Source organism: Hylobates moloch, unplaced genomic scaffold, assembly GCF_009828535.3.
Source record: "Hylobates moloch isolate HMO894 unplaced genomic scaffold, HMol_V3 SCAFFOLD_17, whole genome shotgun sequence".
In the NCBI taxonomy this organism is placed as follows: Eukaryota; Metazoa; Chordata; class Mammalia; order Primates; family Hylobatidae; genus Hylobates; species Hylobates moloch.
Genome location: NW_026652292.1, coordinates 7,089,278 through 7,113,167, shown reverse-complemented (window position 1 = coordinate 7,113,167; position 23,890 = coordinate 7,089,278). Strand labels below are relative to the sequence as shown.

At 44.6% G+C, this 23,890-nt stretch overlaps 2 protein-coding genes across 2 annotated transcripts in view; one reads left to right on the top strand and one right to left on the bottom strand.

The window, feature by feature from the left end:
* MTRR (5-methyltetrahydrofolate-homocysteine methyltransferase reductase) overlaps positions 1 to 4,482 on the bottom strand; it is a 69,970-nt gene extending 65,488 nt beyond the window's left edge. Inside the window, exon 1 of the transcript XR_009210672.1 lies at positions 4,089 to 4,482. The gene's annotated coding sequence lies outside the window, so the exon portion shown is untranslated. The remainder of the gene's footprint in view (positions 1 to 4,088) is intronic.
* A 173-nt stretch (positions 4,483 to 4,655) lies between these two features.
* On the top strand, positions 4,656 to 23,890 carry CFAP90 (cilia and flagella associated protein 90). The gene is made up of 3 exons (XM_032135934.2): positions 4,656 to 4,802; positions 19,908 to 20,024; positions 23,378 to 23,890. Exons 1-3 carry the CDS (start codon positions 4,656 to 4,658, stop codon positions 23,555 to 23,557), a joined length of 444 nt encoding a protein of 147 aa, XP_031991825.1. The 3' UTR covers positions 23,558 to 23,890.

Below are 23,890 nucleotides of genomic sequence, written 5' to 3'. Positions count from 1 at the left end.
AGTATAAGAATTGAAAGAAAAGCTGGCTCAGTGGCTCATGTTGTATTCCCAGTGCTTTGGGAGGCCACGGCAGGAGGATTACTTGAGGCCAGGAGCTATGATCACGCCACTGCTCTCCAGCCTGAGTGGCAGAGCAAAACCCCATCTCTAAAAAAAAAGTATAATAAGTTTGCAAGTTCCTCTATTCAGCATGAAAATTACCATAATTTTCCAATCATGTTTCATCTATTCTTTAACTTTTTCCTTTTTTTTTCCCACTGGAATGTTTCTAGAGAAATCGAAGCTATCATAATATTTTATCCTAAATACTTCAGTATTCATCTATAACTGATAAGCATTTTTTTCTTTATCTAACCAGCCATTTTACAAATAACAAAATTAGTTATTATTCCCTGTCATCATTTAATTTCTAGTCTATATTCTAAATTTCCTGTACTATCTCAAAAATATTTTTTAACTGTTGATGTTTTTGAATCAGGATCCAAAGTCCACATATGACTTTTAGAGATTCTACCACTTAAGTCTCTTATGTCTCTAACTGCCACTCTTTCTCACCTAGCTTTCATGTCATTAAGTTATTGGAGAAATTAGATCAATTGCCCTGTAGAATGTCCCACACTGTTGATTTGGTGTTGTCTAACTTGTTTCTGTATCTATCTGCTGTATTTCCTATTAAACCAAAGGGCAGATCCAGAGACTTGCTTCAATTTGGCTTGAATGCCTTGGGAATGATGCCAGAATATAAAAGCAGGCAGAAAAATGTGAAAGACTAGACTGGCTTAGCCTGCCAGCCTACATCTTTCTCCCATGCTAGATGCTTCCTGCCCTTGAACATCAAACTCCAAGTTCTTCAGCTCTGGGACTCAGACTGGCCTCCTTGCTCCTCAGCTTGCAGATGGCCGATTGTGGGACTGATATGGTTTGGCTCTATGTCCCCACCCAAATCTCCATAATTCCCATGTGTTGTGGGAGGGACCCGGAGGGAGATAGCTTGAATCGTGGGGGTGGTTTCCCCCATATTCTCGTGGTAGTGAATAAGTCTCGTAAGATCTGATAGTTTTATCAGTGGTTTCCGCTTTTGCATCTTCCTCATTTTTTCTTGCTGCCACTATGTAAGAAGTGCCTTTCACTTCTTGCCATGATTCTGAGGCCTCCCTAGCCATGTGGAACTCTATGTCCAATTAAACCTCCTTTCATCCCAGATTTGGGTATGTCTTTATCAGCAGAGTGAAAATGAACTAATACAGGGAACTTGTGATCATGTGAGTTAATACTCCTTAATAAACTCCCATATAAAAAATATATATATAATATATATCTTTATATACATACATATACATCCTATTAGTTCTGTCCCTGGAGGGAACCCTGACTAATAAACTATGTTTAACCCAGCCCCAGTGTGTGTCCTTACTCGATTAATTTGCCTCCTTTGAGAGGAGGGTTTTCACGCTTCTTTCATCCCCCCCTTCTCCTGCACAGAACTTTTGAGTACAAGTACAGACATGAGTAGCCTAAATGTATGACTCTGTGACCTTGTATTCCACTCACGTACCTGGGAATGTATAATAAGATCATATAGGAAAATATTTTTTTTAAAAGAGTATTTTTTAAAAAGGAACTAAAGCCTCTTAATAATCAAAATTGCCAAAGTCTGCCTTGCCCATGGTTTCATCTGTCTCTGGTAACCTGCCCTGTATCCTCAGGGCCTCACATGTCATTCCACCCTCATCTCTGGTGGACCATTCCGTGGGGCTATGAATCACCTCATGAAAGAAGCATCTCACCATCTCAACTCTAGTACATGCCCCTGTCTTTTGCTGTCAGCCCCAGGGGTCCTCGGACACCAAGGAGGCAAGACGCTGCAGGGGAGACTGTGAGGCCCTGGGGCAGTGGTCGTACAAGTCAAGGAGTCAACAATTGAAGGAGCAAGCCTCCACCGAGCAGACAGGAGCAAGTGATGAAACACACCTCCATGTTGATCCTCTGGGGCAATTCTTCAAGGCCTCTCCAGGCCCCTCAGAAAGGTTCATGGCCATGCACCAGGTGCCCTCAGCAGTGACCTGGGTAGTGCATCCTTGGTGTCTCTCCTGCTTCTTGCTCCTCTTGGTCCCTCTCTCCTGTTCCCTGGAATTACCTCCCAAATAAACTCAGGCCCTTGTCTCAGACTCAAATATTTGAGTTCCTACTGTATGCCAGACTTGAGCCATCTGTATAAGTCTGTTCTCATGCTGCTATAAAGAAATACCTGAGACTGGGTAATTCATAAAGGAAAGAGTTTTAATTGACTCACAGTTCAGTATGGCTGGAGTGGCCTCAGGAAACTTAAAATCGCGGCAGAAAGCAAAGGAGAAGCAAGGCACCTTCTTCATAAGGTGGCAGGAAGGAGAAGCACCTAGCAAAAGGGGAGGAGCCCCTTATAAAACCATCAGATCCTGTGAGAACTCATCATCACAAGAACAGCATAGGGGAAACGGCCCCCATGATTCAATTATCTCCACTTGGTCACTCCTTTGACATGTGGGGATTATGGGGATTACAATTCAAGATGAGATTAAGGTGAGGACACAAAGCCTAACCATATCTCCATCCAAGAAGAAAAAGATGTAGGTAGCCTTGCTCTCAAGGGCTCTTGGTCTAGGATACGAGAAAACGTCACCTACTGAAATTGAAGTTAGCAGATTCACATCTGTATAACTGTGTAAACTTTACTAATTTCTTTTACTAAGAAATTATCTCAGTCTCAGTTTTAGTGAATTCCCAAGATAATTGGTTTCAAGTACCTTCACTTTCGAAAGTATGATACCGGGTCACCGATGCAAAGCTTACAAAATCTTGTGACCATTAGTTGACCTCTCTTGTGTCTTTGGAGACATTGAGAGAGGTTGAGAGAGGCAGTAGATTATAAGGGCTTAAAAAAAAAAAAAAAAAAAATATTTGGCTGCTGCTTTAATGAGGCCAAAAAAGTATGAGTCATGCCTTTCATGACTTCAGCCCATGAGAGAAAAATAAGAGCCCCTTTTCCTTCACTTCACATGTAGGAGAGATGGTGCTCCATCTCCAAGCACCAGGGATATGTCACCCTCTCCAAGTGGCTCCAATGAGGTTGATAGGTCCCCCGGGGCTTAGAGACATGGTGGGCAGGTGTCTGACCCTTGACTCATGACTGACTCATGTTCTGCCTGCCCATGGAGCAAAAAGATGTGTTAGTGGGACAAAGAAGGCACATGGGTTTCTCAGGAAGCTCACGGGGACCCACGAGAGAGAAAGAGAAAAATAAAAAAAGGGAGAAAAAGCGTGGTGGCACGGGATGTCTTAAATCCTGCCCAGAAGGATCTCTAGGACTCTGGAGACCTCTACAGAGTGGATCACCAGGTGCCTCAGAATGAGAGAGGCATCTTAAGCCACCAGCCTGCATCACAGAATGGCAGACAAGAGATTCCTACCTAGTTGCAGGGGTGGGGAAGAAGGCAGGGCACTGCTCCTTCCATGGTCTGTAAGATCCCTCCATCAGGCCCCCGTCTATCTGTTCACCTTCACTTCCTACCAGTTTCTGGCTTCATGAGGCCACACCACCCCACTTCCTGCTGCCATTCAAACACAAGATTGCCTCTGCCTCAGAGGACCAAGTCGGCTTGGAAGGGATTGCCAGACTCACAGAACTGGCTTCTCATTATTGCTATGCTTCATCTCAAACACCACCTCCTCAGCGAGGCTGGCCTTCCCAAGCACCCTGGCTAAAGCATTTCCAAAGCCTTGGTCATCATGTTTTTTTGTTTTTTGTTTGTTTGTTTGTTTTTTAACTTTTCTTGGCTATACACCCAGCAATCACTAGTATACAGCTTAATACATTTTCAACAAACGGAACGCAGGTATTGACCCAGCATTCAGATCAAGGGCCAACGTCACCACATTGGCAAAGGATTGCAAGAGCCCTGTCCACAGCAGCTGAGTTCTGCCAGATTCTGTAAATTCATGCAGCCTTACACCTGCACCGGCCAATACAGTAACTGCTAGCCACACGTGGCCACCAAGCGCTTGTAAGGCAGCTAGTGCCATTTGTTGAAATGATAACGTTTTGGACTTACTGAGTCAAATAAGAAACGACACACGTGGCTCTCATCAGGTTTCTATTGGACAGCGCTGCCCTGGAGCCTTGGCAAGTCATTTGGCTTCTTCATGTCTTTCATCTGTCTTCTCCAGCCGACTGTAAGCTCCCTGTGGACAAGGCCTGCTCCGTTCAAGGCTCGATCTCCGGCTCCTGACACACCGCACACTAGGTGCTCAGTCACTAATGGTCTCGCGAAGGAGTGATCAGTGAGTGAAGCAGGGGCTGCTGCATGGGAAAGGTGAGCGGGCTGGAAATGGGTAGTTCCCGCGGCGTCTCCCAGCCGGGCTCCTCCGGAGGAGGAAGGAAGGAGAGACCCCGGATGTAGTCGAGGGGCCAGGAGGGAGAAGGCGAGGGTCGCTCCACCCTGGAGCCAGAATGCTCCAGGGCAGCTCCGGGTCGCCAGGCGGCGGTTTCCAGGCAACGACCGAACACAGACGCGGGCTAGACGCTGGCGCCGAGCAACCTGAGGCCGGCAGACTCCGACTGGGCCCCTGGGCCGGCGGGACGGACCGCGGCCAAGGCGGCGGCGCTGGACGGGAGCGGCATGGAGGACGACCAGGAGGAGACCACCGCGTCCACGCTGCGGGGCAAGCCCAGGCCGCCGCCCGTCTCGGCGCAGTCCGCCTTCAGCTACATCCCGCCGCGGCGCCTGGACCCCAAAGAGCACAGCTACTACTACCGCCCGGCGCGGGTGAGGACCGCGGAAGGGGCGCGGAGACCGGAAGGCTGGGCGGCTGGGCGGCCGCGGAGGGGCGGGCGAGAGGGGATCACCCCAGCGGAAGGGTCTTGGGGCGGGGCTCTCCCTCGGAGGGAGGGCGTGAGGGCGGGGTTCACCTTAGCAGAGGCGGCCTGGGGGCGGGGCTCACCTTAGGGGAGGCGGCCTGGGGGTCGGGGCTCACCCTGGGGGCGGGGCTCACCTTAGGGACTGGGGCCTGGATGGGGGGTTCACCTTAGGGAAGGGGGCCTGGGGGCGGGGATGCGCGGCCGGGGACAGGAGAGGAGCTCACAGCGAGGAGGGGCCCTGGGAGGGGCTGCACCACTAGGGATCGGGGACAGATCTCACAGCGTGGAGGGGCCGTAGAGGAGGAGCGCACCTTCGGGCAGAGACCCCGGGGGCAGGGCTTCACTACCAGGGGTGGGTTCCAAGGGGCGGGGCTGGACAGCCAGTGGAGGGGGCCGGGTGGGAGCGTGCGGAGATGAAGGGGGCGCGGCAGGGTCAGCTGGGGAGTCAGGAAGGGTAAGCTCCTGCCAAGGCGCCTGGACCCCAAAGAGTACAGCTAAGGCGACTACCAGTGTTAGCTGAACCCCCTGGGACGAGGATGTGGGAGAAGCCCGGTGCGTGAATGGCTGTCTCAGCTGCGATCAGGGGCTGGGGGTCGCGGGAATGCTCAGATGGGACTCGGTGCTCTTCGGAGAAGGGAGCGGGAGCCACTAGGTGTCAGGATCCCTCAAAAGCACAGTGGCTGTGTCGGGACAGCAGGGCGCTCTTTCTGCCCAGGGTCTGGAGGGGATCGTGGGAAGCCGGGGCCGCCCACCGGGCTGGGCGCGGCTCCCTGTGGGGTCTGTCTGCGGCAGGCCCAGGGTAGCAAGGAAACAAGGCCTTGCTGCCGGGACTACTCCCGGATGGTCCAGGGCGCGGGAAACCCTCTGCCCTCCTGCAAACCGAAGACCAGAAGGAATAACTGGCGAGCCGCCTGCAGGGAGGGCTGGAGTGAGAGCGGCCCCTCTGTTCTGTCCTGGCCACACCGGCCCGTGCATTTCCTGGGATGGGCTCTGCGAGTCTGCGAAGGCCACTGGGCACCCTGCGTCTCCCACCAGTGGCCAAAGGCAGGAAAAGTAACAAATTCAAAGCCAGTTGAGGGTCATCTACTCCGATCATTCCCTTATGGTGTATGAGGTGTTCCCAGAAAATGCATCCTTCCTTTCCCCCCCTCCTGCCCCCACAATCCTAGACCCTAAATAAATTCCCCTTCTGATTGGGTTAGCACATACTGGCCTGCATGCCACACATAAAGTGTAAACACTCTTGGACAGCCTCACCAACAGAAGCAATCGTGTTTCTAGTTTAGACAACTGCTGTCGGTTGAATTGTGTCCCCTTGAAATTTATGTTTTGGAGTCTTAATCCCCAGTACCTTAGAATGTGAACTTATTTGGAGATAGAATTTTACAGAGATAATCAAATTAAAATGAGGTCATTAGGATGAGCCCTATTCCAGTATGACTGATGTCTTTGAGAAAAGGGGAAATTTGGATATATAGAGACAGACATGCATGTATTAGCCCTTTCTCACACTGCTAATAAAGACATACCCAAGACTGGTAATTTATAAAGGAAAGAGGTTTAACTGATTCACAGTTCAGCATGGCTGGAAAGGACTCAGGAAACTTAAAATCATGGCAGAAGGGGATGCAAATATGTCCTTCACGTGGCAGCATGAAGAGGAATGAGTGCACAGTGAAGAGGGAAGACCCTTATCAAACCATCAGGTCCTGTGAGAACTAACTCACTATCACGAGAACAGGATGGGAAGAACTGCCCCCATGAATCAATTATCTCCAGACGGTCTCTCCCAGGACATGTGGGAATTATAGGAACTACAATTCAAGATGAGATTTGGGCAGGGACACAGCCAAACCATATCAGGGAGGATGATGTAAAGGGACACAGGGAGAAGACAGCCACCTACAAGCCTCAGGGAAAGGCCTGGAACAGGGCATTCCTTCACAACCAACTGCTTGATTCCATACTTCTGGTGCCAGTACTGTGAGACAATGAATTCTGTTGGTTAAGCCACCTCACCCGTGGTACTTAGTTTGTGCAGTCCCAGCTGACAAATACGGCAGCCATAAACCTCAGCCTGCTCCCAGGAGGATCTCTGGTATCTGATAGCTCCTCTCTGCTTGGCTTTGAGCAATATGCAAGGACAGGGGGAAAAGGGACATTTGCAATCAGATCTGTCTCTGCAGCCCTGTTTGCCTGTTCTCTGAATATTATCAGAGATTATCCTCTGAATATTAAGACAGGAGGGAAACATGAGGGAATGGTAAGTTCCCAATCTCATTGCCACCAGGGACTTCATTTTTTTCCTCCTGGGAGCAATATGTTTTGAAAGAACTGTTACCTATACATAATCTCATTTATTAAATGAATTTTACATTTTAAGTATGCAATACTCTTGTGACTGCCAATCAGCTTATGATTAATGCATAGCAGTAATGCACCACATGAGATAAACAGCTGAAAAAGTAAAGAGTCTTGTTGTGTTAACTTGTTCTATGCTGTTTTGTTGAAAGGAAATAAAATTCATCTGGCTGTTGGACAGAATTAAAACATTGGTAATAACGCCATTTGAGGGGTCCTGTAAATGAGATGTGGGCACCAGGAAAAAGAGCAGAACCCGCATCCCCTGTGGGCCAGCTACTGCCTAGGGAAAGGCGGTGAAATTGATCCTGGCAGGCACAGTTCATTCTTATATTTACCAGTCTAATAAATGGCTCCACCTTCCTGGGACCAAGCTAACCAAAGGGCAGAGAGATGCCCAAAGTGTGAAGTGACTGGGACTCCATCACTTGGAAGGAGGTCCACTGGGAGTGGGCCGGAAATCTGTCCCTTTAATGCAGGGGTCAGTAAACCGAGGCTCCTTGGCCAAATCTGGCCAGCTGCCTATTTTAATAAATAAAGTTTTCCTAGAACACAGTCTCATACCTATGTGTTTGGGTGTCTGTGGTTACCGCAGAGAGTTGTGTAGATTTGGCAGAGACCATGTGACCTGCAAAGCCCAAAACAGTTACTACCTGGCCCTTTACAGAAAAAGTTTCCCACCCCCTGCTGTAATGTATCACTACCTTCTGGAAGGTAGGTATGGAACTTAGAACACATTAATGCAAAGTGGATTTTTGAAAAAACAATTTTTTTCCGTGCAGTTTGGATAACTGAGGTCACAAAGAAATTCAAGTCCTGAGGCCTTTAGTACCACGCAAAAGAAAATGGTGCAACATAAATGTTAACATCTAAATTAAAACAGCCTTGAAAGCAACAAGAATTAAAAAAGCATTTTGAAGCACATTTGACAAATAGCTACCAGTGGTAGTAATCCACTCCTCAGGATGAGATGAACTGGGATTTAATCAGCTGCAGGACCAAAGAAACTGATTCTCTGACCTGGAGACTATTTGGAATAAAGAGGGTAAATTCTGCATCACAGGTTTTCTAGAGAACTCAGTTACTCCTAAATTTACTGTAAATAATTTCAGGCTCTATTTTAGGAGGCCGAGGAGGGTGGATCACTTGAGCTCAGGAGTTCAATCAAGACCATCCCAGCCAACATGGTGAAACCCCATCTCTACTTAAAATACAAAAATTAGCCAGGCGTGGTGGCCCATGCCTCTAGTCCCAGCTACTCAGGAGGCTGAGGCAGGAGAATCACTTGAGCCCAGGAGGTTGAAGTTGCAGTGAGCCGAGATTGCACTGCTGCACTCCGCTCTGGGTGACAGAGTGAGACTCCGTCTCCAAAAGATAATAATAATAGTAAGAGGAAGAATAATTTCAGGCCCTAATCAAGCTGAGTAGTAAAAACAGTACAGAATTAGTTCTTAAGCCAATGCTATGGTCTGAATATTTGTGTTCCCCCCAAATACGTATGTTGAAATCACAACCCCCAACATGACAGTATTAGGAGGCGGGCCTTTGGGAAGTGATGAGGACATGAAGGTGGAGCCCTCATGAATGGTATTATCACCCTTGTTAAAGAGACTCCAGAGAGCTCCCTCGCCTCTCCCAGCATGTGAGGACACAATGAGAACGTGCCATGTAGCAACCAGAAAACGCTCCCTCACCAGACACCAAATCTGCCAGCGCCTTGATCTTGGACTGCCCAACCTTGAGAACCTCGAGAAATAAACATCTGTTGTTTATAAATCACCCAGTGTATGGATATTTTGTTATAGCAGCCTGATGGGACTATTCTGTTTAGTTTATTTCAGTGTGACACACAGTGGTGTGTGTACTGATTAGTTGGTAGCACAGGCTGTCATCCTGGGTAAAAATATTGGCTCCATGTTGACCAGCCATGTGGACCTGCCACATTAACACGCACTGTTTCACTCTACCCACCTTTGAGGCAAATGCTGCCAACTTCATAGAGCTCTTATATGAATGACTTTAATTAATCAATGCAAAGTAGCACATAGTAAGCCCAATGTAAGTATAGCTATTATTATGATTTGCTTTTGTTAGTGATTATTAGAGCTTCTTTTCACTAAGTGCTGGATCCCAGTGGCAAACCTCATATCCCTGACCCTCGTTTGCTGTCAGAAATTAACACAGGTGAAGGCAAAATGTGAGTGTCAATCTGTGGCTTCTAATCCTCTGAAGCAGCTCCCTTCAGGGAGCCCACAGAGTGGATGCACTGAAGGCTGCACACTTATTTAAAGCCCCAGTAATGCCTCTGAATTGTAAGATAAATTTGTCATCTAAAGCTGCCAGCAAAAATGTGATCGGCTCCTGTACTGCTCCCTAGAGAGTTCTAGTAGTGTGGGCTTTGCCCATAAAATGTGGTTACTGCGGCAGCAAAGCAGATTCCTTTCAACGGTGTTTTTCAATTACTTTTTTCTTCTGCCTTGTGCAGCATTTCTGCTGCTGAGATGAAAAAGCAGTCAAAGGACAATGCCATTTTATGAAGGTTTTGATTAAATTCCTCAAAGTCTAAGAGCTGCATTTAAAGCAATTATAACTGGCTTTAGAATCTGCTTTCCCTCATGCTGAGGGGGCTTGTGGATAGCTCTGTCTTGAGTGAGGCTTTGCTGTAAAGGCGCCACCTTAGGTTTGTTGGGATTAGCTGGCTTTTCTTCTCTGTGTATGTTGGGGACAGAAGCTGACTGTTTCTTTATACGTCAAGGACTCTACCTCCCTGAGCACTGAATTTCCCTTTGCCAAATGCAGCCAAGCACCTTATACAGATGCATGTTGATATGGTTTAGCAGTAAGTCCCCACCCAAATCTCATCTCCAGTTGTAACCCCCATGTGTTGAGGCAGGGACCTGGTGGGAGGTGATTAGATCACGGGGGCAGTTTCCCCCTTGCTGTTCTCATGATAGTGAGTGAGTCCTCAGGAGATCTGATGGTTTAAAAGCAGCACTTCCCTCTTTGCTCTCTCTCTCTCTCTCTCTCTCCTGCCAGCACGTGAAGAAGTTCTTTGCTTCTCCTTTGCCTTCTGCCATGATTGTAAGTTTCCTGAGGCCTCCCCAGCCATATGGAACTGTGAGTCAGTCAAACTTTTTTTCTTTATACATTACCCAGTCTTAGGCAGTTCTTTATAGCAGTGCAAAAATGGACAAATACACGTGCTAACTGTCCAGAGGCACAAAGGGGAATCTCTGAAGGGCCTGACAGTATACAGACAGCGCTCAATATGAGCCTCCCTAGGTCTTACCTCTATGGATTCTGTCTGCTTAGGAACCAAGCACCTTTACCACACACACTCAGCCACTCCAAGGGGGCTGTGCAGGGAAGGTGAAGTCAGTTTTGTTGCTGATCTGCCTGTCAATATCTAGGCAACTCTCCATTATCCAGCAGACTCTTAAGCTTACATGCCTTTCCAAAAGAATTTGTACTAGCCCAGTGAAATTATGACCTCCCTGCATGGATACCTCTTTCCTTCTCCCTGCCTATTTTTCTCCTTTTGCCTATTAGTATCTAACCTGCTAAGTATTTTCCTTACTTATCTTGTTGTTTTCTCCCACTAAATGTGAGCTTTGTGAGGACAATGACTTACCTTTATCACAGCTATGTCTTCAGCAATCAGAAGAGTGCCTGTCTCATAGTTGGAACTCCATAAATACCTGTTGCATGAACAAATGAGGAATGAATAATCGGAAAGCCAATTTTTAAAACAAAGGGATAAGTCGAAGATTTACAAAATTTGCTTCTTGGACTAAATAGGGGGTTTCGATTTGGATTATCTGCTGCTTTGCTTATCCCTGTCCTTGTTCTCCTCCTCTGGTATCGTCAACGGCAGCAGGCTATAGTTTCTTCTCTACTTCTCTAGTTGCATTTTCACTATCCAGTGACCTGCCCCTGGAAAACTCAGGGCTTGGGGGAATGGGGCTGAATATCTCCCTCCAGGGCAGGTAGCTCCTTAAAAGGGGGTTGATCAGGGGCTGAGCCCAAGGCCCAGTTTCCCTTGCAAACCCATTTATGAGAGAGGAATGAGTGAAAGGGCAGGCAGGCATGTTCTAGTGGAGACCTTTCACATGGAATGAAACACCGAGAGTGAGGAATCCATGTTCCAATGAATCAAAACTCCGGTGTGAGCATGTGCTCTGTGTCTTTTCCTTGAGTGCATATTTGCCGAGATACGTATCTAATGTTTTTTACACAAGAACATATTCACACACAGATCACACAAATATGGACGCATATATTTGCAGCTTGCCCTTTTTCATTTAATAACGTATCTTGGTTTTTCAAAATCACCCCCTTTTAAGAGGTACAAGCAAATGACACGAGAAAAGAGACAACATTTTTCCCAATAACTTTGACCAAGAGGAACATATAAGATTGAATTCGAGTTTCAGCCCCTGTGTTTCGCTGTTTCTTCCTGAGTTGTGAATTTCTGGGCTGGGGGTGATGGGGTGAGTAGGGAGCTGGTATCAGGGGAAGAGGAAAAACAATTGACTCCACAATCACCAAGTTTCCAACTGGCGACAAGTTGAGCAAATAGATGAATGTAGAACTCTCTGAATCAGAACACTCTTAGAATTTGACACAGACACAAGATCAGAGGGAGGAATTATCTCGACTTCAGTCCAATGGTAAAATATCCAGATTATTTGAAAATTTATAAGAATTTCTAAAACTTGTGATATTAATATACCAGGAGAGGATACAGAATCTTTTCCACAGGAAAAATCAAAAACCCAAAGAGAATAGTTGAGTATTGTCTTTTCAAAAAAACCTAACATTGTGTCCTTCGCAAGCAGCAGTCCTCTGAGATGCAGAATTTTGAATGCTGTTAAAATTAATGAAAATGTCCTCATTAAACTTCATACAATACCAAACCTCCAAGGAGATGCTCTGGATTTATTAGAAGTCAATTGAGGCCCTGATGAATCAAAGGAAACTGTTCTGGATCACCTTGGGGGTTTTCAGTTTTAAAAGTAGGTCGTTTATCCCTGGACAAGCAAACTGACGGAAAGCCTCAAGATGAGGAGGTCATAGTGCTGTGGCTTCTGAGGACAGGAAATGAGGTAGCTGACTCACAGGTTGATTAGCATATAGACAAGGTGGGCTAGGATGTGCTATGGAAACACACCCTAAACCCAAAGAGTCTTAACCCCCAGTATGCTGGAGCTGACTTGTATGACTCACAAAAGCCAACTGTTAGCATTTCTTCTAAGCTCTGCATTTAATTGGTAGCCTAAAATTGACCATGATCGAAGTATTTATACCACAGAAATCATCAAATACTACAAATCAGAATTTTTTATCTCCAGAAAGTGGGTTGTTAAACATAGGTGCACCAATGGGCTTAACAAAATAACCATGACATCATAGAGGCTTATTTTTTTCTCATTCATAGCCCAACATTTATGTTTCTCCCAGGAGGCTCTTAGTGCAATTGCTTGGAAATCCAAGTGCCTTCTTTTTCATGGTTTCACTATTACTAGGGCCTAGGAGTTTTTAGGACTTTAGAGTCATTTATTGGATGCTCTGAATTTATTAGCAGTGAATGGGGAGAGAGGGTTTGGGGGACTGCCTGGGAGTTTTTTATGGACCAGGACTAGAAGTACTATTTACTGGAGTCACCCACATTCCTAGCCCCAGCCTAATTGTGAGGCAAACTGGGAAATGCATCTTCTGCTTGTTCTGGAAGAGGTAGTATGTTTGATGAGCACATAGCATTACCCCTGCCACAATTACATGACAAAAGGTATTAATTTTTTCTCTTGTTTTTTTTTTTTCTTTCTCATAGAACTTACTGGTTTAACCTTATGGTGGAGAGTGAATTAATGCTTTAAATAGTCTGAAAGGGAGGAGAAAATAAAGGACAAGGGCCCCAGTTTGCTCAAAAACTTATCCTAGTTATTTGTGTGAGAGTGTGTGCAACTTCTGGGAGTAAGAGTGCTTCTCAGGTTGGGAGGAGTCATGGGGCATGATGGCTACTTCTTGCCAAGTGTGTTTGCCTGGGCTACCATAAAATGTACCACAGACTTGGTGGCTTAAAACAACAGAAATTTCTTCTTTCTTAGTTTTGGAGGCTAGAAGCCTGAAATCAGGGTGTTACCAGGATTTTTTTTTTCTAATTTCCAACTTTTAATTTGTGAAGGATATGCAGGTTTGTTACATATGTAAACGCATGCCATGGTGGGTTGTACAGATCATCCCATCACCCAGGTAGTAAGCCCAGCATCCATTAACTATTCTTTCTGATCTTCTCCCTCCTCCCACCTCCCGTCCTCTGACAGGCCCCAATGTGTGTTGCCCACCCCCCATGTGTCCCTATGTTTTTATCATTTAACCCACACTTGTAAATGAGAACATGCAGGATTTGGTTTTCTGTTTCTGCTTTAGTTTGTTAAGGATAATGGCCTCCAGCTCCATCCAGTTCCCTGAAAAGGATATGATCTCATTCCTTTTTATGGCTGCATAGTATTCTATGGTATATATGTACCACATTTTCTTTATCCAGTCTATCATTGATGGACATTTAGGTTGACTCCATATCTTTGCTATTGTGAGTAGTACTACATTGAACATACATGTGCATGTGTCTTTATGATAGAATGATTTCTATTCCTTTGGGTATATACTCAGTAATGGGATTGCTGGGTTGAATGATATTTCTGCCTCTAGGTCTTTGATGAGTCACCACACTGTCTTCCACAGTGGTTGAATTCATTTACACTCCCACCAACAGTGTATAAGCATTCCTTTTTCTGCACAACCTCACCAGCATCTGTTGTTTTTTGACTTTTCAATATCCATTCTGACTGGAGTGAGACGGTATCTCATTGTGGTTTTGATTTGCATTTCTCTAATGATCAGTGATTTTGAGCTTTTTTTCCCATATGTTTGTTGGCCACATGTATGTATTTTGAGAAGTGTCTGTTCATGTCCTTTGCCCAATTTTTAATGGGGTTTTTTTTCTTGTAAATTTGTTTCTTGTAGATGCTGGATATTAGACCCTTTGTCAGATGCATTGCTTGCAAAAATTTTCTCCCATTCTGTAGGTTGTCTGTTTATGCGGTTCATAGTTTCTTTTGCTGTGCAGAGGTCTGAAGTTTAATTAGATACTATATGTCGATTTTTGCTTTGTTGCAATTCAGCAGGATTTGTTCCTTCTAGGGGCTGTGAGGGAAGGCTGTGTTCCAGGCCTCTCTCCTTGGCTTGTTGATGGCCATCTTCTCCCAGTGTCTCTTCACATCATCTTCCCTCTGTGAATGTCCATGTCCAAATTTCTCCTTTCAATAAGGACATCAGTCATATTAGCTCGGGGGTCTACCCTACTCCAGTATGACCTCACCTTAATTAATTATATCTTCAATTACCTTATTCCAAATAAGGTCACATTCAGAGTTCCTGGGGGTTAGGACTTCAACATGTGAATGCTTGGAGGACACAAGTCAGCTGATCACATCCAGTGAGGTTGTTCGGCAGTGGTTCTAATGACAGCAGTGTGGTGTGGTCTCCCGTCTTACCTTCAGTCACTTGCACTTCCTACCCCCGGCCCAAGCAATTGCCCATCATTCATTCTTTTCTGCTACTATACTTTGTGCACACCTCTCTTATTCCATTTATATTTTTCTGTGGTTCATAACTAATGGGTTATTTTCTCTTCTCAGTCTGTGGTCTCTTTTAAGGTAGGGACTCCCCATTTCTGTCCTGGAGCCTAGCATAGTGTCTTGCACAATAGTAGGCCTAATGTGCTGTGGAGGTTGAAAATTGGAGGCCTCCACTCTACCCATGGCATCTGCCCAGGCCTGTGGACCAGAGCAATTTCTCAGGATCAGAGGTGGAGGTCACTGTGAGGGAAACTGAGAGTAGGTGATCAAGCACCATGACCAGGCTAAGGCCATGCTACATTTTAACAACATTCAAAACACAGAGGGAGAGATCACAAGGTAAAAAATGGATATTTTCTGTTTTGCTTTTTTTTTAAAGGAACATCATCTGTGAAATAGAGACAATTCCTTGAGGGATTTTAATGGCGAAATTTCAGTAAGTTCAGAAGCTCTGTCTTGTGACAGCATCTAAATCCCAATTGGTTTTTATTAGTATCATTTTGCTTCAAGCCATACAGGAATAAAAGAAAAAAAGATTAATAAGTAAAATCCAGGGAAAAGACAGATTTTCAGTTTGATTACTTATTGAAAATGAATAGTCACATTTCAAAGCGAGGCTGTCTGCCTGCTGATGAATTTTTTTTTTTTGGTCCTTATTTTTCAATGATAGGAAAATTCACTTTTACTCTGGAAAGCTCTGAATATGCAAAATCTGCACAAAAATAAGCTTCCTAAGATTCTGATCACTCCACACCCACAAGCAGTGAGATTCCTAGTAAGCACTAAGATGTAGAAGACTGTTGGCAACTAACCCAGGGATCATGAGGCAGGCATGGCTGCTCCTAGTGGTTACTTTTACAGTGTTTTAGGAGAACTGACTAGAATGAGAAGAAATAGGCATTTTCTCTGTAAAGTTGCATATTACACTGGGCTTCTTCAGTATAGGGAACAAAATGAATGAACATATCCTTTCTCATTCTGATAACAGTAATTGCATTCTCATTCTATTCTTAAGTCCATTCTTCCTTCTTCAGAGTTTTTCTCCCAGGATAATCCAAGCACCCCAGTGGGAGCTCACTCAGGTCAGGAGGGTTGGACCTGATTAAAAGCACTGTGCAGAAGAAAATACAAGACCAGGCAGCCACTGGAGGATCTATTTTCCCTGCTGTTCATGCCACCCACTCTTGCGGGGGCTGTCCCTCAGACCTGGGTCATATGGTTTGGCTGTGTCGCCATCCAAATCTCATAATGAATTGTAACTCGCATAATTCCCATGTGTCATGGGAGGAACCCAGTACGAGGTGATTGAATTATTGGGTTGGGTCTTTCCTGTGCTGTTCTTGCGGTAGTGAATGAGTCTCATGAGATCTGATGGTTTTAAAAAGGGGAGTTTCCCTGCACAAGCTCTCTCTCTGGCTGCTGCCATGTAAGAAGTGACTTTCACCTTCTGCCATGATTGTGAGGCCTCCCCACACATCATCCACACAGAACTGTAAGTCCATTAAACCTCTTTCTTTTGTAAATTGCCCAGTCTTGGGTATGTCTTTATCAGCAGCACAAAAACAGACTAATACACTGGGTGAGGGTGGCTGCCCACCTGCAGGGAGCATTATAGGGTTTGAGGGGCCACCAGTCAACTCCACTTTGCCACAAGGTTCTGAGGGTGCAGGAAGAGAGAGTGCCTCCTGGCCATGGGTGTAGCTTTCTCCCACGGGTTCAGTTCTAGAGACTAGGTCTTCACATTATACACTGCAGCTATTCTCCCCAAAACACGCAGAACAGGGTCAGCCAGGTCAGGAGGGATTCCAAAGGCAATAGAAGACCTAGATGATGAGCAAGATCCTGGCTACTATTGCATCCCTTAAAATATTGGGCATATGTGGGGTGGCATGGGGGTGATGGAGATCAAGCTATTGGCTGGCCAGTGGCTCTGAATCTCAAAGGAAGGGTCTGGATGGCAATGTCTTTACTCTGGAGAATTTATCCTCCCTCATCCTTGCAGAATGTGTGTGGTATACTTGGGCTTCCTGTGTGTTACTAGGTGGCCCATCCCAAAAAGGTTTGCTTAGCCTTTGCAGGCCAGCAGCAAATTAGCTTCTGCACCAACAGCTGCCTATGTTATGGATATTAAAGATATCGAGATTTCTCTATCATGTCTTAAAATGTTTTTTAAAGTTTTCATTTTATTTGATAAGCAGATGTCTAATTTCTATGTAGTCAAAGTGATTGATATTTTCTGACATTTTTCCTGTTGTTTTCATGTGTACAAGTTTTCTAATCGGTTTTCTTTTTCACTTATTTTTCTCATCATCCAGAATTTACTTTTGGCTATAATGTGATGTGAAGGCCCAAAAAACTAGCCAATTGTCACAATACTAAATGTTGAATGGCTTATCAATTCTCCATTGATTCAGGCTTTTAAAAAATCCTATGGGTACATAGCTATAGGGTAGGTTGCCATCAGGAGACATGAGGGCCACGGTGGTTTGACATGAACACATCCAGAAGTTGAGTGACAGTGAAGACAATGATAAGAGACGCTTGTGTCTGGTGAACTCATAAAATGGCCAGCAGAGACACAGAGGCAGAAGCCACAGCTCCTGGTTGGAGGTTGCTTTCCTCCTTCAAGCCGATTAGAGTGACTCTGAACTAAGACATACCAGGATCCCTGCAGTGGCTGGCCAGGGGCCTTACACGTGTTGCTGTTGGAATTCTTATGAATCTTAAAGTAATAATTCTTAAAGACCATGTTGTTTCCTTACTAGATGGCTCATTGAGTAAGGACAGTAGCCACGTCTGAGTTATCTTCTAAATTCCCTCAGCAGGAACACAGCAAGTTGCACATGACAGATGATCTGTGAATGATTTGCTAAGGATTGGCCAAAGCTACGTTATGCTCTAGTTATTCCCATTACTGGCCAGAGTGCCAAGTTCCCGCAGTCAGTGTGAGTGGGCATTATGTGTTTTCCAACATACTATATATAAGTCTTGCATCCTTTTCACTGCCTACTTCCACCTCTGTATCCTCCTGTTGGAGGGAATCATTCTAGCATCACTATCTGGGAAAAAAAACAAAACAAAACCAACCAAGCATAAGCTAGAGACCTAATGCTCCCAAATCCCACGGAGACATGTCTGAGTTTGCTGCTGGAAGATTTAAGGCAGCTGGAATAACATAAATGACAAGCCTGACTTACAAGGTGAAGATTAAAGACCAGCTAACACATGCATTCTTTTTTCTTTTACTAGATACCAAACAAGGAAGATTTTATTTTGTACTCACAAAAAGTTGGGATGATAAAATGGAGATAATACAGATAATAGCTCTGTTAATGGGTCATTTTCTAATACATCAGGGTTGTGTGTGTATGTAAATTACATACGTATGATATATACGTGTATATTATATATATGTATTCATATATATATGGATTACCAAGTGTTACACTTATCGCATATGATTAAAGAAAAAATACTTTTATCTCTCAAGAGAGGGGTTTGCACATAGACACCCTGACTCGTGGCTAGTGTTAGAGTTCAGGAACCAATACACCAAAATATGGCACTCTTGACACTCTGGCCTCAAGAAGAAGGCTCAAGGTCTCTCTGACCACCCCCTACCCCCGCCCCTGGTTCTTGTCTCTCAATCGTTTGTCTCTCCCAAAGCACTTGATGAAGTTGATCTCTAAAGTTTGCTTGTCTGCCTAAAGTCTAGACTCACCAAAGAAGAAAACAATGACCCCCGGTCCTTCCCTGAGTTTTCCTTAACTGCACTCATGTCATGGGAAGACAGGTTGAAGTCTGTTAAGACATCTGGACAGACTTTTGTCACAGACCATCCTCTGCTCTCTGGGCCCAACAGACTTTCTCCCAGACCATTGTATCTTCTTCAAGCTCATTGTATCCCCCTAAAAATAACTTACTACTTCCCTAAAATCATCCGCATTTCCCCATCTTCCTTTCTCGTATGAAGAAGGCTGTACAAGCATCTGTAGCCCATGGTGTGTTGGGGTAATCACCCTGAGATGTCTCCTATGCACATTAATAAAAATGTGTATGCCCTTTCTTCTTTTAATCTCCCTTCTGTCAGTTGATTTTTAGGCAACCTTCAGAAGGCAGAGAAGACGCCTGCCCTTGGCTCCTGCACTAGCAACTTAAAGGGTGACTCCTGTTAAGTTTCATTATCCTAGTATGTAGGTATTGTTTGTTTTTCAAAGAAGCTCAAGCTTATTATAGAAAATTTGAGAACACAAGACAAGTAGAAATGAAGGAAAAGTACACACATATATAACCTTACAGGTGTTGTTTTGCTATGGTCTGAATATTTGTATGTCCCCAAATTCATATGTTGAAGCCTCACCTCCAATGTGGTGGTATTGGGTGGCGGGGCCTTTGGGAAGGGATTAGGCCTGAGGGTAGAGTTCTCATAAATGGAATTAGTGCCCTTATAAAGGAAGCCTGAGGGGGCTTGTCTGCCCATCCAGCATGTGAAGATACAGGGAGAAGACACCATCTGTGAATCATAAATTCAGCCCTCACCTGACATCCAATCTCACAGGGCCTTGAACTTGGACTTCACAGCCTCCAGGACTGTGAGAAATAAACTGCTGTTGCTTATAAGTCACCCAGTCTATATGGTGTTTTGTTATAGCAGCCTGAATGGACTAAGACACATTTTTATTTTAAAGTTCGAGCTCTAGCAATGGAGTCAGACAGCAAGACAGCTTGGGGAGCCACCTCGCTCAACAAGGGAGGAGAAAGTTGAGAAGTGCCATGAAAATGTCCCTGCTTCATACTGGGCCTCTTAGCAACCTTCTCTTGCTGGTGAGGCCTGGGCTTCTCCCGGCTCCACGTCACAGCTGGTTCTGCTTGGTGAGGTGACCTTTCCTACCACATACTCACAGCATGCACCTCCAGCCTCCCTTGGGAAAGAACTGGCATCTGTGCTCCATCCGGCCTCAATGACCCAGCCTTCAAATTAACCCATGGCTTTCTTTCTCTTTTTTTCCTAGACAGGAATTATTTCCCTCTATGATTGTGTTTTTAAGAGGCGCCTAGATTATGATCAGAAGTTGCACCGAGATGACAGAGAACATGCAAAAAGCCTGGGACTTCATGTTAATGAAGAGGTAATATTAAGATAGAATATTAACAAGTTGTCAACAGATTAAAAAAACTTTATACAGGCATATCTAGTTTTATTACACTTCGCTTTATTGGGCTTCATAGATACTGTATTTTTTACAAATTGAAAGTTTATGGCAACCTTATGTCAAGTAAGTCTATTGGTGCCATTTTTCCAACAGTGTGTGCTCACTTCATATCTCTGTGTCAGCATTTTTTAACAATAAAGTATTTACAAATTAAGATCTGAGCATTTTGCAGACATAATGCTATTGCACACTCAGTATACTATAGTATAGTGTAAACGTAACTTGTATATGCACTGGAACACCAAAACATTTGTATGATTCACTTAATAGTGATATTTATTGCCATGGTTTAGAACCAAACCTGCAATATCTCTGAGGTATGCTTGTACGTGTGTGTGTGTGTGTGTGTGTGTGTGTGTGTGTGTTTGGTGGGGGGGTGTATGTACAGTCATGCATTGCTTAACAACAGGGATTCATTCTGAGAAATTCATTGCTAGGTGATTTTGTCATTGAGTGTACATCAGAGTGTACTTAACACAAACCTAGATAACATAGCTTACTCCACACCTAGGCCATATGGTACAGCTTATTGCTCCTAGGCTACCAATCTGTACAGAGTGTTATGTATAAAATATTGTAAACGATTATAACACAATGGTAAGTATTTTTGTATCTAAACATAAAAAGGTACAGTAAAAAATATGGTATAAAATATAAAAAATGATACACTTGTGTGGGCACTTACCATGAATGAAGCTTGCAGGACTGGAAGTTGCTCTGGGTGGGTCAGGGAGTGAGTGGTGGGTGAATGTGAAGGCCTAGGACATTACTGCACACTACCATAGACTTTATAAGCACTGTACACTTTGGCTACACTACATTTATTTTAAATTTTTTTCTTCAATAATAAATTAACCTTAGCTTACTGTAACTTCTTAACGTTATAAACTTTTTAATTTTAAAAACTTTTATGACTCTTTTGTAGTAACACAGCTTAAAACACAAACACATTGTACAGCTGTACAAAAATATTTTCTTTCTTTAGATCTTTATAAGGTGTCTATTTTTAATTTTTTTAAGCTTTTAAAGTTTTTGGTTAAAAACTAAGACACAAACACACACCTTAGCCTAGGCCTACACAGGGTCAGGATCATCCATATCACTGCCTTCCACCTCCACATCTTGTCCCACTGGAAGGTCTTCAAAGGCAATGTCACGCCACACGCATGGAGCTGTCATCTCCTAGGCTAACAGGGTCTTCTCTGGAACACCTCCTAAAGAACCTGCTTGAGGTTGTTTTACAGTTAACTTTTAAAAATAAGTTGAAGGAGTACACTCTTAAAATAGTGATAAAAAGTATAATAAATACATAAACCAGTAACATAGTCACTTATTATTATTGTCAAGTACTGTGAGCTGTACATAATTGTATGTGCTATGTTTTATATGACTGGCAGCAGAGTAGGTTTATTTTCACCAGCATCACTCAAACACATGACGAATGTGTCACGCTATGACATGACAACAGTTATGACATCATTAGGTGATAGGAATTTTTCAGTTCTATTAGGTTTTGCCATTTTCATGGCAAAAACGGCAATTACTTTTGCACCAACTTAACATTATAACCTTACGGGACTACCATCATACATGAGATCCATCACTGAGTAAAATGTCATGTGGTGCATGACTGTATGTGTATATGTGTATGCATGTATATAGGCATACATGTGTGTACATGTGTGTATGTATGTGTGTATATGTATATACAGATATATATATTTGTATATATTGTACATATGTTTGTGGGCATATGTGTACCTGTGTGTATATATGTGTGCATGTGTTTGTGTATATGCGTGTGTATGTATCTATCATATATGTGGGTATATGTGTGTGCATGTGTGTGTGCTTGCTTGTGAATGTGTGTAAATGTGTGTATAGATGCATGCATATGTGCATATGTAGGTGGATGTGTATATATTATGTGTGTATATATGTGTGAATACATGTATATAATGCACATGTGTATATTGTATGCATGTACATGTGTACATGCATGTGTGTGTATGTGTGCACATACACATATATATTTAATATTGTGCTCAGCTGCTTTATGTAATTTTCTTTATGCAGCTTTCCTCTATCTTTTTGTACCAAGAGGCTAAGGCTAAGGTACTATTATAGTTCCCTCTGTTCAGTCGTGTCATTGTGTATTTTTCTTGATAGTTGTTTGGTTCTTTAGAATTTAACAATTTAAGGACAGCAAAGCTAAGACATTCCCTTAAACAGATAAAACAAGCTTCTGCTTAACCTCCAAGTCCTGGCTTTCATAAATTTTCTAGAAAAGTTGGTCTTGCAGAGCTGAAATTGCACACACGAGAACATTTCTTCCAAGTTTAGTTACCAAGCCACCGTAACCAGCACATGTGGTGCATTCTAAGTTGAAGCAAAGTTAGTGTTTTCCTCAGGAGAAACTGTGGCACGTAGTTTTTCAGAAAAAAGCCCTCTCAGAGCTGCCATTCCTGAAGGAAGAGAGAAAAAGGCAAAAAAATCATGGGCTGGGTGCGGTGGCTCACGCCTGTAATCCCAGCACTTTGGGAGGCCGAGGTGGGCAGATCACCTGAGGTCAGGAGTTTGAGACCAGCCTGGCCAACATGGTGAAACCCCGTCTCTACTAAAAATACAAAAATTAGCCGAGCATGGTGGTGCACGCTTGTAATCCCAGCTACTCAGCAGGCTGAGGCAGGAGAATTGCTTGAACCTGGGAGGGGGAGGTTGCAGTGAGATGAGATCCAACCATTGCACTCCAGCCTGGGCAACAAGAGCAAGACTCCTTCTCAAAAGAAAAGAAAAAAAAGAAATGAGCAAATTCTAGGTAGTGATGAGTGGTATGTGGAAAGAGGAAGCCATGTGAGGATGTAAGATGGGGAAAGTGAGAGGGATGAGCAGGGAGCTGGGGAGGGGAGGGGCCAGGGAGGACCTGGACATCTGAGCCAGGATCTGGGTGGTGGGAAGGGACCAGCAGCAGCAGGAGCTGGGAAATGACCAAGAAGTGCACAGGGACAAATGGGTAGAGCGAATGGTCTGGCACAGTTTCCCAACACGTGCAATGAATATACCAGCCAGCTTTCTAGCAAATTCAACGGTTCCCCGCCATAGGCTACTTCCCTGTGAAGCCCCTGGCTTCAGCGTGGAGGTTCCCTCTTGGTCTACCGTGGTGGGACCTAGGCAGGAAAAGCTCCCAGGACCCAGGCTGATGGATGCAAGGGTGAGCTGTGCTGGCAAATGCAGTGGTGCTGACTATGTGCTTCGGTAACTTTCACCAGGAGCAGGAGAGGCGGGTTGGAGTGCTGACGTCTTCTGTCTATGGGAAGCGCATCGATCAGCCCATTGAGCCCTTAAACCGGGACTTTGGCCGTGCCAACCATGTGCAGGCTGACTTCTACAGGAAGAACGACATCCCCAGCCTCAAGGAACCCGGCTTTGGGCACATTGCTCCAGCCTGAAGCATCCCTGTGGCCCACAGGCATGTCGCGATACCGTGTGGCCTGGCAAGTTTGCACAGCGAGAAGGTGGCGTCTGGAGCCTGCTCTCCCCTTCTCATGACACCTAGGAGCTTGGCTATGCCTGTGTTGCATCTCTACAGTGGAACACAAGAACACGTTAGCAGCCTCCCTCAGGTTGCTGTGGTTAGGAGCCTGACCAACAACACCTTTAGTACGTGTGAAGAGTCTCTGATGTGATGATTTTCAGCTGGAATTATTTTTGATCGAATGAATCTGGAGACCGATTCATTGTGAGCACCTGAATAAAATGAAAACTTTGTTTCCCCTTCGTAA

Coding starts and splice junctions, on each gene's coding strand:
- CFAP90 (XM_032135934.2), top strand. CDS start 4,656: ATGGAGGACGACCAGGAGGAGACCACCGCGTCCACGCTGCGGGGCAAG. Junction 4,803..19,907: donor ACTACTACCGCCCGGCGCGG/GTGAGGACCGCG, acceptor TTTTTTTCCTAG/ACAGGAATTATTTCCCTCTA. Junction 20,025..23,377: donor GACTTCATGTTAATGAAGAG/GTAATATTAAGA, acceptor AACTTTCACCAG/GAGCAGGAGAGGCGGGTTGG.